At 35.7% G+C, this 13606-nt stretch overlaps 1 protein-coding gene across 1 annotated transcript in view; it reads right to left on the bottom strand.

Annotated features, from left to right (window-relative positions):
* ARHGAP42 (Rho GTPase activating protein 42) overlaps positions 1 to 13606 on the bottom strand; it is a 293889-nt gene that overhangs the window by 46515 nt on the left and 233768 nt on the right. The window contains exons 8-11 of the mRNA XM_007445610.1: positions 11625 to 11754; positions 5417 to 5517; positions 3595 to 3704; positions 1179 to 1257 (exon numbers count right to left, since the gene is read on the bottom strand). Of these exons, the coding sequence (XP_007445672.1) occupies positions 1179 to 1257; positions 3595 to 3704; positions 5417 to 5517; positions 11625 to 11754 (420 nt within the window). The remainder of the gene's footprint in view (positions 1 to 1178; positions 1258 to 3594; positions 3705 to 5416; positions 5518 to 11624; positions 11755 to 13606) is intronic.

Here is a 13606-nt window from a genome sequence, read left to right as displayed (position 1 = left end):
TCTTTCCCTCTGATCTAAGCAACTCATTCTATTCTCCAACATGTTGCATAATTTCCCTTCTTCAGGAAGTATCTCATGATGGAGTTCACCTGATTGCTCCTTCCTTAAATTATCTGCTTAGTGTTTTTTTCTCAGTGTGTACAATCCTAACTTGTACTTGTTGAGCTATCACACTGTCTTCTAAATTTCTTCTAGGTCAGGGCTTGCCCTTCAACTGTTAGTGGTAAAGAACCAATTTCCTTTGTTTTTAATTTTTAATCTGTCGCTGACTGACATTTTTATAAATTACAATAAAATTTAAAGGTAATACACATAATAAAGAATAGATGCAGAGTCCAAATTTTTTATTATTAAATTCAACAGATGTAAAATGACTTCTCATTGCTATAAAATTTTCCAGATGCTTAATCATAATCTCTGCACTCATCTTATTGTAGCCTGGTAATGGTTTGTAGGATGGACTCAGTCTGGGGACCACACTTTGTGTAGCTCTGTTGTTGCATAGGTACTTTTCAGAAGAATGGTCACAGGTTCTCTGCCATTTAAAAGATAGTTTTCAAGGGACAGGCTGGTGCATCCTATTTGCTCTGTGTGCTCATCCCTCTAATCATTTATTGCAGTGTTCTTCACAAAAGTCATCAATGATTTATTCCCTTTTTTATATAAGCCTCCCTGATAATTTTAAGTAAATTATTTCAACATCAAAATAACTATTATAAAAATGGGGATCTGGATAGAGGGAAAATGTCAAGCCACAAACAGTTTTAGCAAAGGAGACTTTTAAACAATGGTCTAGGACCAGGATTAGTTCTTTCCCTGAAACTTGTTCATCATGTTGATCATAAAGCCTAGCACAGGCCTTGCAGAGTGGGCACTCAAGAATTATTAACTAAATAAAATAATCTAATCAATGTAGCCAAATTAATGATTATAAGTAATTTTTTAAAAGTAATTTTAGGGTTTTAAATTAGTCCTGGAAGTCCCCTGGGGAAATGAAGTCAGAAGTTGGTGTTATGTGCCAGTGATGCAACACTAGGAAAACAGTAAGAGTCTCTACTCCTCTGATTTGCTATTTTAATATTTTCAAATATACTATAGACATATAAAATTTTTTTCAGATGTACTTTGCAATTATTAGAACAATAAAATCTAAATTACAGAATATGTCATATCCCTACCGGTTCCTTCCCATCCATGGCTTCAAGCCAGAGTTTCCGATTAGCTTCTGAAAAGGCTTGCAATGTGATGATTCCGTGCCTATTAAAAAATACTTTATATATTCAATTTACTACTTTTATGCCTTTACACACATTTATTATTTTTTTAAAATTCTTAGCTAACTTTAAAAGTAAAATTTGAAGAAAAAGCAGGAACGAGAAAAAAGAAATGAAAAGAGAGAAAAGAAGATAGGAAAGAGAAGAAAAAAGAAGGAATTTTAAAAATGAAATCAATAAGTGTTTTAGGTATAAGACTATCTGAAGGAGCTTAGGCTCATACTATTTCCCCTGAAATGACCAAAAAGGATGAAAAGTTACATTCACAGAAGTTCAAAAGCACCGAAACATTCCACAGTATGAGAATGATTAAGATTATGACCCAACGTGGTACAACTAGTCACTAAAAATAATTACAATGAGTATATAGCAATATGGAAAGCCTTATACGATAACTAGTCAATTATTAAGAAGACACTAAAACCAAAGTGTTTACATATACAATGATCACAATATTACAATAAATATGCATAAAAACAACTCTCTCCCATGCACCCATTCTGAGATAGCTACTTGAGGATGTGCTTCAAGAAATGAGCAAGCAAAGGGAGGAAAGAAACCAATATAAGAGAGAGAAAAATAGAAAATTCAGAGAAAAGTGAAATTAATCTAATTAATTGTGGAGGCTGTCCGTAAGATAAACAGAAAACTAGAGGGTTCTGTGAAAAGGTACATGAAGAAGGAAATTTCATTTAAATATTGTGTGGTTAAAAGCCAGGAGTGAGTTAAAACCATGATAAAGGCATATATCTCTACGTAAACAGGAAAACAGCTCATTAGACTGATAGGAAAAGGGAAAATGTATTATAAAGATCAAGGTAATTTTATCTTGGAGAATTTAAGCCAGTGTAAACCACAAATAATAACAACAATCAATACTTGTTGGCTGTTTATTATGCGCCAAGCACTGTGTTATAAGTATGTCTCCTTTATTATCTCATTTATTCCTCACAACAACCCTTTGATGTGGGTACTGATTATCCTTGTTTTACAGATGAAACAACTAAAGCACAGAGTTTAACAGTGTGCTCCAAGGATATATCTAGAAAGTGTCGAAAAAAAGAAAAGAGAAACCACTAACATGTTGGTATTTATCTACATAGAAAAACCAGAAGTTCCTACCACAAAACTATTAAAACCAAGAGTTCAACAACTGTACTGGATACAGACTGATATATAAAAAAATTAATAGCCTTTCTCTATGGCAATCTTAACCATAAAACAAAAAAAGAGTTTCTACTAAAGAATTTTATTCAAAATTTAAATTAAAAGAATATACCTGAAAACAAATCTGAAAAAAATATATATGTAAAAGATATGCAAAATCCTTGGGAGAGTTCAACTCACCATTGATTAATTTATTGAAATTTAATAACTTTAATGGAACTCCAGTCAAAAATCCCAAAGGATGTTTTGGAGAGAAAGGGAAACTTAATAAGCAGATCTATAAAGCATAAGAACACAGGGCCAAAATAGCTAACACTATTTTAAAGAAGCATAAGAACAAGGCCATGCCCTACTAAATAGTTAACAAGCTATCGTACGTAAGCTATAATATATAACAGTGTATACAGTATGTCAGAGTATATATACAGTGTACACACACACACACACACACACACACACACACACACACACACACAAAGCTAGAGATATTCAGAAAAGCATGGTGGTAATGCAGGGGAAGAAAAGTAGATTATGGAATGCAACAGAGATCAAGAAACATACTCCTTATTTTGTTTCTATTCTAGTTGTATTGAAACAATAAAGGAACAGAGCTAAATAATTCCACTAGATGATAAGCTTGAATGCACAACCTTTATGTCTCTCCCAATATTCTGTGGCTAAGAATGCCCAGAACAGTGTTGTGTACATGGTAGGCACTGATTTTCACTGGCTAAAGGAAGCTTATGGAATTTGCAGTTGTGTCTTATTATTCCTTGGGAACAAGGCCACTAGATTTCAAAACCATACAAAAACGCTGACCCAGGAGCCATGAACAATGCCGTCAGGTTTCTTCATTTTGATGGGGACCTCGGTCCACAATATGCACTTTCCCCTAAGGCAGTCATCTTTATTGATTTTCCAGATTCTTCTCTGCTACCCTTTGGTAGCACTCTGTGTCTGATTTATTTTTTTGAAAGTATCATGCAATACTTATTTGTTGAATAAACAAGTGAAAGAATGAAATAAACATATATATTGTCTTTAAAAAAGAGACTGAAAAACAAGCACTTTATGCTGTGTCATATTTACATCTATACATAGAGAGAAACAAATAATTTAGATTATTAAAAAATGTAAAGTGAAAAGTTCAAACCTTTCTACTACTTCTATGTCAAAGCAGAATCGTTTATCAATTGAATCTGTCTTTCGTCGGATACAGGATTTTAGTTTAAACATTTCTGGTGAGCTAGTAACAAGGCCATTCTGAAACAAGAAGTGGAGCACATTACTGACATGATGACAAGGTGAACTGAAATATATTAAATACACCACCTAAAGTTTCCATATTAAAATGACAACTTAGAGTACAGTTTATGTATAAAGATCATAATCACATCCTGTTTCTATAAATACAAAGACTTCTGCCTAATGTTAACCGCTCAACTGTAATACACCAAACCATTTATTAATAAATTAATCACATATACATGTTTTATTCAAAGAATTCTGTGACATGCCTGTCTAGTACCCTTCAACATATTCACTTATAATGTTAAATTATACTATAATGTGTGTGTGTGTGTGTGTGTGTGTTTGTATTGGAGCCGTAGAGTATTAAATGATAGCTGGCTCAAAACCTCAGGAGAGCTACCAAAATAATAAAGTTCTAGTAGATATTTGCTATAATGCTATTACTATCATGCATGCCACGTGATTCCCCTGCTGGTAACCAACTAGTAGTCTGCTGCTAAAACTAAACTAAACCTCTTTTGACAGGATCCAACATAGGCTCAATTTATAATTCTCTTCTATACCTGAAATGCCAGTCAATTTTAAGGGGAATATTTACCTAATGCCTGGTTAATTCTATTGTCTTTGGTTGCAAATCTCTTTTATTAATAGAACTCTGGCTTGGTCTATTTATTATTAGCTCACTGACTGTCACATAAACTGACTTTTGGGCAATATCTTTTCTTATGAAACTTTTAAGGTAGAAACTAGGCATGATTATAGCATTTAATAACTTCTTGTGGGGGTAGCCATCTAAGGTTTCTTTTTCTCTGGTATGTTCTCCTTTATTTTATGTCTCTTACTTTGAATTATTAGACTCTAATGAATGCCCAAGCACAATAAGTTTCAGTTGATGTATTTGAGTATGTGTCTAAGTTAGATCAACAATTACCTCTGCCATGATCTACACCACAAATTAGCTGAGTAAGTCACTTACTTTCTATTGTCCTTATTTTTTAATCAGGTAAAATAAGGCTAGCCTAAATAATCTTTAGGATAACTCCCAGCTCTAGGATTCTTAGATGACGGCTCAATTATTTAATTCACAGGCCCAATTGTTTGCCATATTCATATCTTAACTCACAAAAAGAGTGTACACAACATGCAATAAAGGCGTTGTATTCTGTAGCACTTCCGCATATAAGGTACACTTTGTTCTGTACTGTTCACTACCCATGCGAGACATTCAGTGACTGATTTACTTTAGGGGTAAATAAGCATTGATTGATTTCTTCTGAGAAACTTTGTTGGTCAGCATTTCAGTAAGTAGTACACAGTGCAGAAAAGGAAGTGGCATGCAGGGGCAAACCCAGGCTCCCACAAGCGACCACCTGGAAGAAAGATGCAGATGCCGTGAGCCTGGACCAGCCACTGACAGTCTCTATGGGCTGCTGGTCAACCAACAACGCAAACAACTCTGCTGCCAGGGATAGGAGATGACACCTATCAAGGTGTCCCTACATTTAATATAACTGCTTATAAACATTTCATGGCCAAAATAAAAGAAAAATCTTGGCCACTCTTTATAAGTCTTCAAGGTCACTAAAGTGAGAGAAAAATGTTTGACTTTTCAATTTTTAAAAATTGTGAGCACGTTTATTAGAAAAATAAGCACACATGATTTTTGTTTGTTTTGCTTCCATTACTAAAATAACAAGTTCAATTAAAAAACAAAAACAACTCACCATTTTCCCACTGGATTTCATTTCTGAAACGCTCATTGTAAATGTTTTACTTCCCTTATCATATGTACAATAATGTTTAATCCATGTAAAACCAAGTGGTCCTAGTGTAAGGAAACAAACATTACAGATTGTTAATAAATGATTTGTATCTAAGTTTGTACAGTTTTCGATGCTATGAAACACAGCTGAGTATTTCCATAGACCATGCAAGTTGGGACTGTTTACTGTGAGTGAGAAAGGCTAGTCTGGAGCAAGAGTGGTATAGGGTAGAGTGTCTTGCAGCCAAACAACTTGGCTTTATTTACAGTACCGACACTCACTCTGTAAACTCAAGAGTTACTTTAGACCTGAACTTCAGTTACCTCATCTGTAAAAGTGGTATACTTGCATCCTGTAGAGGTAGGAAGAATGAGAAATGACAGTCTGAGGTACTGTAACAGGTCTCCTTACTTCTATCTTTGCCCTCTATTTTTGAAACTGCCAGAAATACCCTGCTAAAAATTTAGCCAGGTCATTTCACCCCTTTGTTCAAAACTCTCCAGTCGTTTCCCACATTACCCCAGATAAAAAGCAAAGGCCCCACATGATCTGGCTCCTCAGTATTGATCTCACTGCCTTTTGCCTCATATACTCTACTCCAGCTACACTGGCCCCCTTGCTGATCTCGGCAGCACTCAGTGAATGCATTTCTACCCCAGGGCATTTGCACTTAACTAGACTACTTTTCCTTCAGATAGCTGCATGACAATGTCACTTCTTTCAGGTCTTTTCCTAAATGTCACCTTTATAAAATGGCCTTTTCTGTAGAGATAGCTAACATCACAACACCCTCACCTTGATATTTCTTATGTCTCTTTCTTGTTTTAACTTTATTTCTTCACTTTACCACTGATATGATTAACATTTTACTAATTCACCCAATTTATTGTCTGTCTCCATCACTAAGGCTCTATGAGAACAGGAACAAGTGATGTCTTCTTGTTGACTAGTATATTCTTAATCCTTAGAACAGGGCCAGACATACAGTTGTTCCTCAACAAAGATTTGTTAAGTGAATGAAGGAATGAATCACTCATCTTTCTCTAAGGCTTTACTGACCATAGAGTTATTTCCTCTTAACACTAATCTGAAAAAAGTGAATTCAAATTACTCTTTAAAAGGAAAATAATTTCTACCATTTATATTAAAAGCTGTATATGTAAACTGCTCACTTTCTTTTTCCCCATAAACACAATCCTGCTGTGGTGTGCAACCCTTTCCCACAGTGTGCCACTTAATCATCCAGTAGTCTTAAAAACTGTTTAATGCTGCTTCACCAGGGCACAGGGATGCACCATAAGTTCAATTTTTTCATGACCCAGGTAGAAAACCTTCAGCTTTTCCCCATGGAAGCCAATTATCCTGCACCCAAATGCCGTAGAGGGCTGAGAGGGTTGAAAATGGAGTTTGTTTCCTATAGCTTCTTCATGTAGGGTCCCATTTGGCTTAACACCTGGATCTCTCTAGCAACAATTATGTACAATGTTATTTTTGGCTTGGTTTTACAACCATATATCCAAAAGCAAGAAACTGAATTGTAAAAATGCACCACTTGAGAAAAGTGTTTCATGAGCCATTTGAATTTTTTTTCTATAATAATAGTGCCCTTGGGGTCATGTTTAGCTTTAACCACTCCAGATTTTAAAATTATGGGGTGCAGCTATATACTTGATAATCACAAAGGATTACTACAATTAACTTCAATTCTGTTTTGGGACCATTTCACACTATAATACTTAATAATACTTGTTGATAATTCTGTTACTTGTGGTGTAAAACACTTACAGGCTTAGAGCTGATTAGTGGAAAGTGGCTGGATAGAAATCCTTATAGTGACTTTACTACTTAGGAAGCAATTTATGAAGCAATATTAACTGTAATTTTTAAATAAAGCTGCTGCAACACTCTGATGACATTTTAGACCCAAGGTGTTTTTTCCTGCCTCCATCTTAAGTTCAGAACCTCATGCATTCAATCTTCAAGTGTGCTGCACACACATGCTGCTTTCTTTAAAGTTGCCTGGCAGCAGGCCAGGGCAGACGTTCTTAGGCAAGCAATTCTGAAGTCCCTAAAAAAAGTCTGGGTAAATAGAATTTATTATAGCTCTAAAGTTGCAAAACAAAACAAGTTTTTACCCAGTGATCATCTGAGGTTGCTGAGATGATATCTGTGGAATGGGAGGGAATTAACATTCACTGAATACCTACTAAGTGCCAACATTTTATCTAGGAACTTTTAAAGTCAGACATTATAAAGTACATTTTACATAAAAGAAAATAAAGCTTAAGAGCTGCAGATGGTGCTACTTTCTTCATCAATAGGACATGTGATTGGAGTTGTTCTTTTCAGAGGAATGATATTTTTCAGGAGTTGTCTTAAGAATTAAATGAGACAAATATAAATTACACAGAATAGTAAGGGCTCCTAGAAGCACAGTGGTATTATTATGCACCACTACTGATAACAGACATTTTACATACACTATCTCTAATTCCTGCAGTATTATTGTGAGACAGATATAAATATCCCTCTTTTATAAATGAGGAGACTGAACTCAGAAAGTTGCCTACCCAGAATCACCCAGTTAACAGGCAGCATAAAATTCCAACATAGTTCTGATTCTGGACCCCATGCTCTTCCGGGTTAAACTGGAGTCTACTAGAATGTAATTTAATGTTTGCCTAGAGGTGGGTAACATACAAACCACATATCCAGATAAAGTGGAATGCTATGTCTAAACAGCAATAATCTGCTACCACCCCATTACATCCATCTCCATTTATCACTCAATTTACAGCTCTGATATTTACTATTGATCACTGGTTGCTAGTTGTGTGAGTTAATCTTGTGCCTTCCATTACAGAATAAACACCCTGAAGCCATATGCTTCATCTCATTTTCTGTTTCCCACAGGACTTATTCAGTGACACCAAGAGTACAATCAATATGTTTTAGTGAAGTGGTCAGATTTTCTTAATATAAATGCTTTCAAAGATTCCAAGTAGAAAGGGGCTTTGAATACTTGTCTCTTATAGAAAAATAATTCCAACAGCATATAAATCCATTCATTTTCTCTTTTTAAATCCCTAGGCAAGGGGAAGAGGGGTGGATGGTAAGTGGGAATTAAAGGAGGGAGGGATTATATTGGGGCATAAGAACACTTTTGAAGGTGATGAATATGTTCATTATGTTGATTGTGGTGATGGCTTCACAGGTGCATACATATGGCAAAACTGATCAAACTGTACTTTTTAAATATGTGCAATTTGATGCATGCCAAGTGTACCTCGCTAAAGCTATAAAAATAACACAGGCAGATATAGAGAAAAATGGAGATGGAAGCTGTCGTGGGAGCAGGAAGACAACATCATAAGAGAGGACGCTAAAAAGAGAGGAGCCCAACTGTGAGAGCCTTGAATGCCATGCTCGGCCAGGGCCATCACAGGAGAGGCACAACCAAGCAAGCACTGCACGGATCTGCTGGAAGCTCTCTGAGAATGGACTGAGCTGGACAAGCCTGGAGGTGAAAAGAGAACAGTTAGGAGGTCACTGCAAGACTGTGGAGATGGAGAGAAGGTGTGGGTTCAAAGTTAATCGACAAGATAAATGGACAGACTTGGTCCCAGGCTACAGAGAGGCACTAGAGTTGAAGATTTACCTGAGTTTTGTAGCCTAAGAGTAGATGTTATCATTTAGAGGGACAGGAACTCTCAGAAAAAAAGGTCAGTGCCACAAAGGCCTTTATGATCGGTTCAGCCTGACCCAGAAGAGAAGTCAGGTATCTTAGAACAAAAGATACCAACATCAGACAGGTGCATAAAACACTGCATTTTGTCCACCCATCCAGCCCTGAAATTATTAAAGGAACTATGCTTTTATTTTATTTTATTTTTTAAAACATCTTTATTGGAGTATAATTGCTTTACAATGGTGTGTTAGTTTCTGCTCTATAACAAAGTGAATCAGCCATACATATACATACGTCCCCATATCTCTTCCCTCTTGCATCTCCCTCCCTCCCACCCTCCGTATCCCACCCCTCTAGGTGGTCACAAAGCACTGAGCTGATCTCCCCGTGCTATGCGGCTGCTTCCCACTAGCTATCTATTTTACGTTTGGTAGTATATATACGTCCATGCCACTCTCTCACTTTGTCCCAGCTTACCCTTCCCCCTCCCCGTATCCTCAAGTCCATTCTCTAGTAGGTCTGTGACTTTATTCCTGTCTTGTCCCTAGGTTCTCCATGACCTTTTTTGTTTTAGATTCCATATATATGTGTTAGCATACGGTATTTGTTTTTCTCTTTCTGACTTACTTCACTTTGTATGACAGACTCTAGGTCCATCCACCTCACTACAAATAACTCAATTTCATTTCTTTTTATGGCTGAGTAATATTCCATTGTATATATGTGCCACATCTTCTTTATCCATTCATCTGCTGATGGACATTTAGGTTGCTTCCATGTCCTGGCTATTGTAAATAGAGCTGCAATGAACATTTTGGTACATGACTCTTTTTGAATTATGGTTTTCTCAGGGTATATGCCCAGTAGTGGGATTGCTGGGTCGTATGGTAGGAACTATGCTTTTAGTTTGATCTAAATGTCCAACAGCTGGGGAATGGGTAAGCAAACCACGGCACCATCCAATGGATAAACTACCAAGTAGCAATTGAACAGGGCATATTTGAAGGTTATGTACACAAGAATTTTGCTAGGTAATCCAAAGCTTTTATGTTTAGAACAAGATATTGTACACTCACAAAGCTTTCAGCAACTGTGTTAACAATGGTGGGGGGAACCTCAAGAAATAAAGTATTATTGAGTTAAAATGAATAAAAACTCTTCAGGCAAAAGGATGGCACCTCCTCTACCAGATGCAGGTTTGAACAGGCCTCACTATCCACAAATTCTTCCACTCAGCAAAATGTGAGCTCCCCTCCAGGTACCCTCACAGTGAGGCTCTCAAATATGGAATAATTATTCAGTATTCAAACATTTCCTTAGAGTCCTGAGTCAAATCCATATACGGTATATATGACCAAATAATCGGTCTTTTTCAAGAAATTTTGGTAAAACCTATTTATGATATTCTAATTAGAGAATAGATAGGCAGGTAATCAGATTTACCATTTTAACATCTGAAAGCAGCAGACTGGTCAAAGGTAGATAGTTACGAGAGAGAAGTCCTGGAAGCAGACCTCCTGAGCCAGTAGCCCTCTACCACCTATGTAGTAATAAATGTTTGCCAAGATAACTGGATCAAACTGTTTGTTATTCGCTTGCATTGATCTATTGTCTACGGATAGGGGGACTTGGAGCAGTGCTACTGCATGTGGTCTGTGAGTCCCAGTATGTGAGATAAAGTACAGAAAGTGAGAATAAGCATTTCAAAACTTTCAGAGCAATTTGAAATTACTGCAAAATCCAAGCACGTGATTTTGTGTTTTATGAGGATACTGGTCCATGATGCACTTGGAAATAAAAAACAACTGTTCCTTTAGCACAAACAGTAAGAGAGTGCTTTAGGGCATTCTGGTTTGAAACAAAGAGTTAATTTAGTCACACTCGTTCCACTTTATGACAAGAAAGGACCCTAGTTATACAAGTTTGAAGGACTTTTTATTAATTTTTGTGAGAAAAACTTTCTTAGTGTGAGGCAATTATAGTAGTGTTCTATTGGGTCTGATGCTTATTTCCTAACATCAGGAAGTAAAGAGTGCCAGTTTGACATTACATAATTGCCAATTTTACTCCTGAAAACTGTCAGAGCACAGAATTAAATGAAATAATGCTGCTGAAGGGGAAATCTACTATGAAAGTCACCAAGATGATTCATCTGATAAAGGCTTTGATTTTTAATTCTCCATGAAACTTTAAATTGAGATAGATATCACAATTAAATTCTAAACCTGAACTCGTGTTACTATATCATCATGAAAAGTGTAAGTTCCAAGTTCAATAACATACCAACTTAGAGAATCTGATGGTGCAAAGGGGAAGAACTTCCACACTTAGGTGGCAGTGGTTGGCAGAGCAGACTAAGTAGGATAAAGCTGTCAGGAATTTCAGTATTCCTACTTGAAGGAAAAGAAACTAACCAACTCACATCTCACAGAAACAGAATGTTAATCATAAGAGACATTAACTTCTGTCTTTGCAACTCACGTTTCTCCTGGACATAAAGGTAGCCTTCCATCGTCCACTGGCTGGGTGGTCTGTAATCTTGACTGGCAGATTTCATCCTTTGCATCAACCGCTCTACCTCTTGTCGCGTACTTTCAAAATTATTCCTTGTCTTAAGTAAACAGAAACAACAATTTCTTTCATTGTTTTCTACCAGTTTTGAGTAACCTCCAGCCTAAAGTTTCAAAACTGCAAATGGTGCAAAGGATAACCTCAATTCTTTCAGGACTGTTCACCATATCCACAACCCTCTCCATTGAATCCTATGCTCTAATTTTGAATTACTTTAGTGAAACTTTGCTGAATGACTCTCTGCATGTTTCTCTTTGAATCTCCATGTGTGTGTGTGTGTGTGTGTGTGTGTGTGTGTGTGTGTGTTTCATCCAATTTCCCACTTAACATTACCTAGGGGACAACTTATAGTTTTACAAATACACAATACTAATTAAATAGAGTTCTATATGCCATAATACCTAAGGTAAAAAGGAAGATACACAGGGACTTAATTTCTTTTGGGGGTTAAAATAAATCCACATACTTTTGATATATGTGGCACTTACCAAGAAAAAAGTTCATCACTTTTATTCCAAGCACTTTTTTGAAGACATATCACTTAGCTTGTTTTTCAGAAATCCTAATATAGTTATCAAGAAGTCAGTGCATAAATTAACTCATAAAAATGAACAGGTTTCCAAGTTCTAACTTATTCTATTGTTAAGAAATAGCTTATTCACATCATAGCAAGTTTACTTAAGAGAAGACATAGAAAGCATAAGGCTTTTCTCTATGAAAATCAATTTTGTATTCAGGCCACATTATCTCAAAAATATTCATTTGGAAACATAAAAATCATCACCACCCAACTCTAAGATTTTGTTATGGCCCCTACTAAAAGACCTGAGTCTCAAAGTAAGTTAATTTGCCGCTTTTCCCTTTTAAACATAAGGATCAGAATTTTTTCTAATACTTTACCTGTCTCCTGTTCTCAAATCCCAAATCTTACTGTAATTGCATTTAATATGGAAACAAATAATAAAATACTTTGGATTTTATAATTTTCCCTTTTAATATTTACTAAAAAAGCCCAAATGCATTCCATATTGAAAAACAATGGAATGAATTGAATGTGAAATCGATTCTGCTAGAAAATCTAGGTTAACCAAAAAGCTAAACTCGAAACACAGGTGGAATAAATCCAATCACATATTTCTCATGGGACACTCCAACTCCATATTTCTATTTGCTGAACATCTTCATAATGGCAAGAATCAGGTAAGGAGTGAAAGGCAGGCTTTTTATAGAAAATTAAGTGAAACCTTCACAAATTATTTTAGCTATAGAGTACTAGACAGGGTTTCAGAAATAACTTTTAATTTATACAAAATCCTCAACAATTAAGATTTTGTTGTCATATTTGATAATGCAGAAATGGATTGGATAACTTTTTTTTGAAGTGTAACTGGTGTTCAGCATACGTAAGTCAGAATTTGTCTAACTATGCAATCAGATATTAAAAGGATTGATTGGAGAACTTTACAAAATAAACCCTGACAGAAATAGATAGGATGTTTGTAAATAATTCTCCCTGTAGCTTTAAAGCAGTTATTATGAATGTTTCAAACCCACATTTAAATTTATTTTTACAAAACACTAAATATCAGCTATGTAATAGTACAACTTCAGGGAGGAAAGGGACAGAGTGTGAAAGTCCACCTGTTCATTTCACAAATATAGAAATTCTGCCCTCTCACGAAATACAACTTGCCTAAGGTCACCCAGTAAAATAATGAAAACACTAGATAAAGGCAAAAGCTTCCAATGTTTCTGCACCTCAGATATTTTTATTTTTATGAAATTTGCCAGTATATATTTTTCTAACTCTAAAGAGTTAATAAGATTTACTCTTTCCTGGCATACTTTCAACTAGCAATTATAAAAAAAAAAAAAAAAAAAAAAAAAAAAAA

Source organism: Lipotes vexillifer, unplaced genomic scaffold (assembly GCF_000442215.2).
Source record: "Lipotes vexillifer unplaced genomic scaffold, Lipotes_vexillifer_v1.1 scaffold1282, whole genome shotgun sequence".
NCBI classification, from domain to species: Eukaryota; Metazoa; Chordata; class Mammalia; order Artiodactyla; family Lipotidae; genus Lipotes; species Lipotes vexillifer.
The sequence above is the reverse complement of the archived record's forward strand: the minus strand, read 5'-3'. Positions and strand labels throughout refer to the sequence as shown.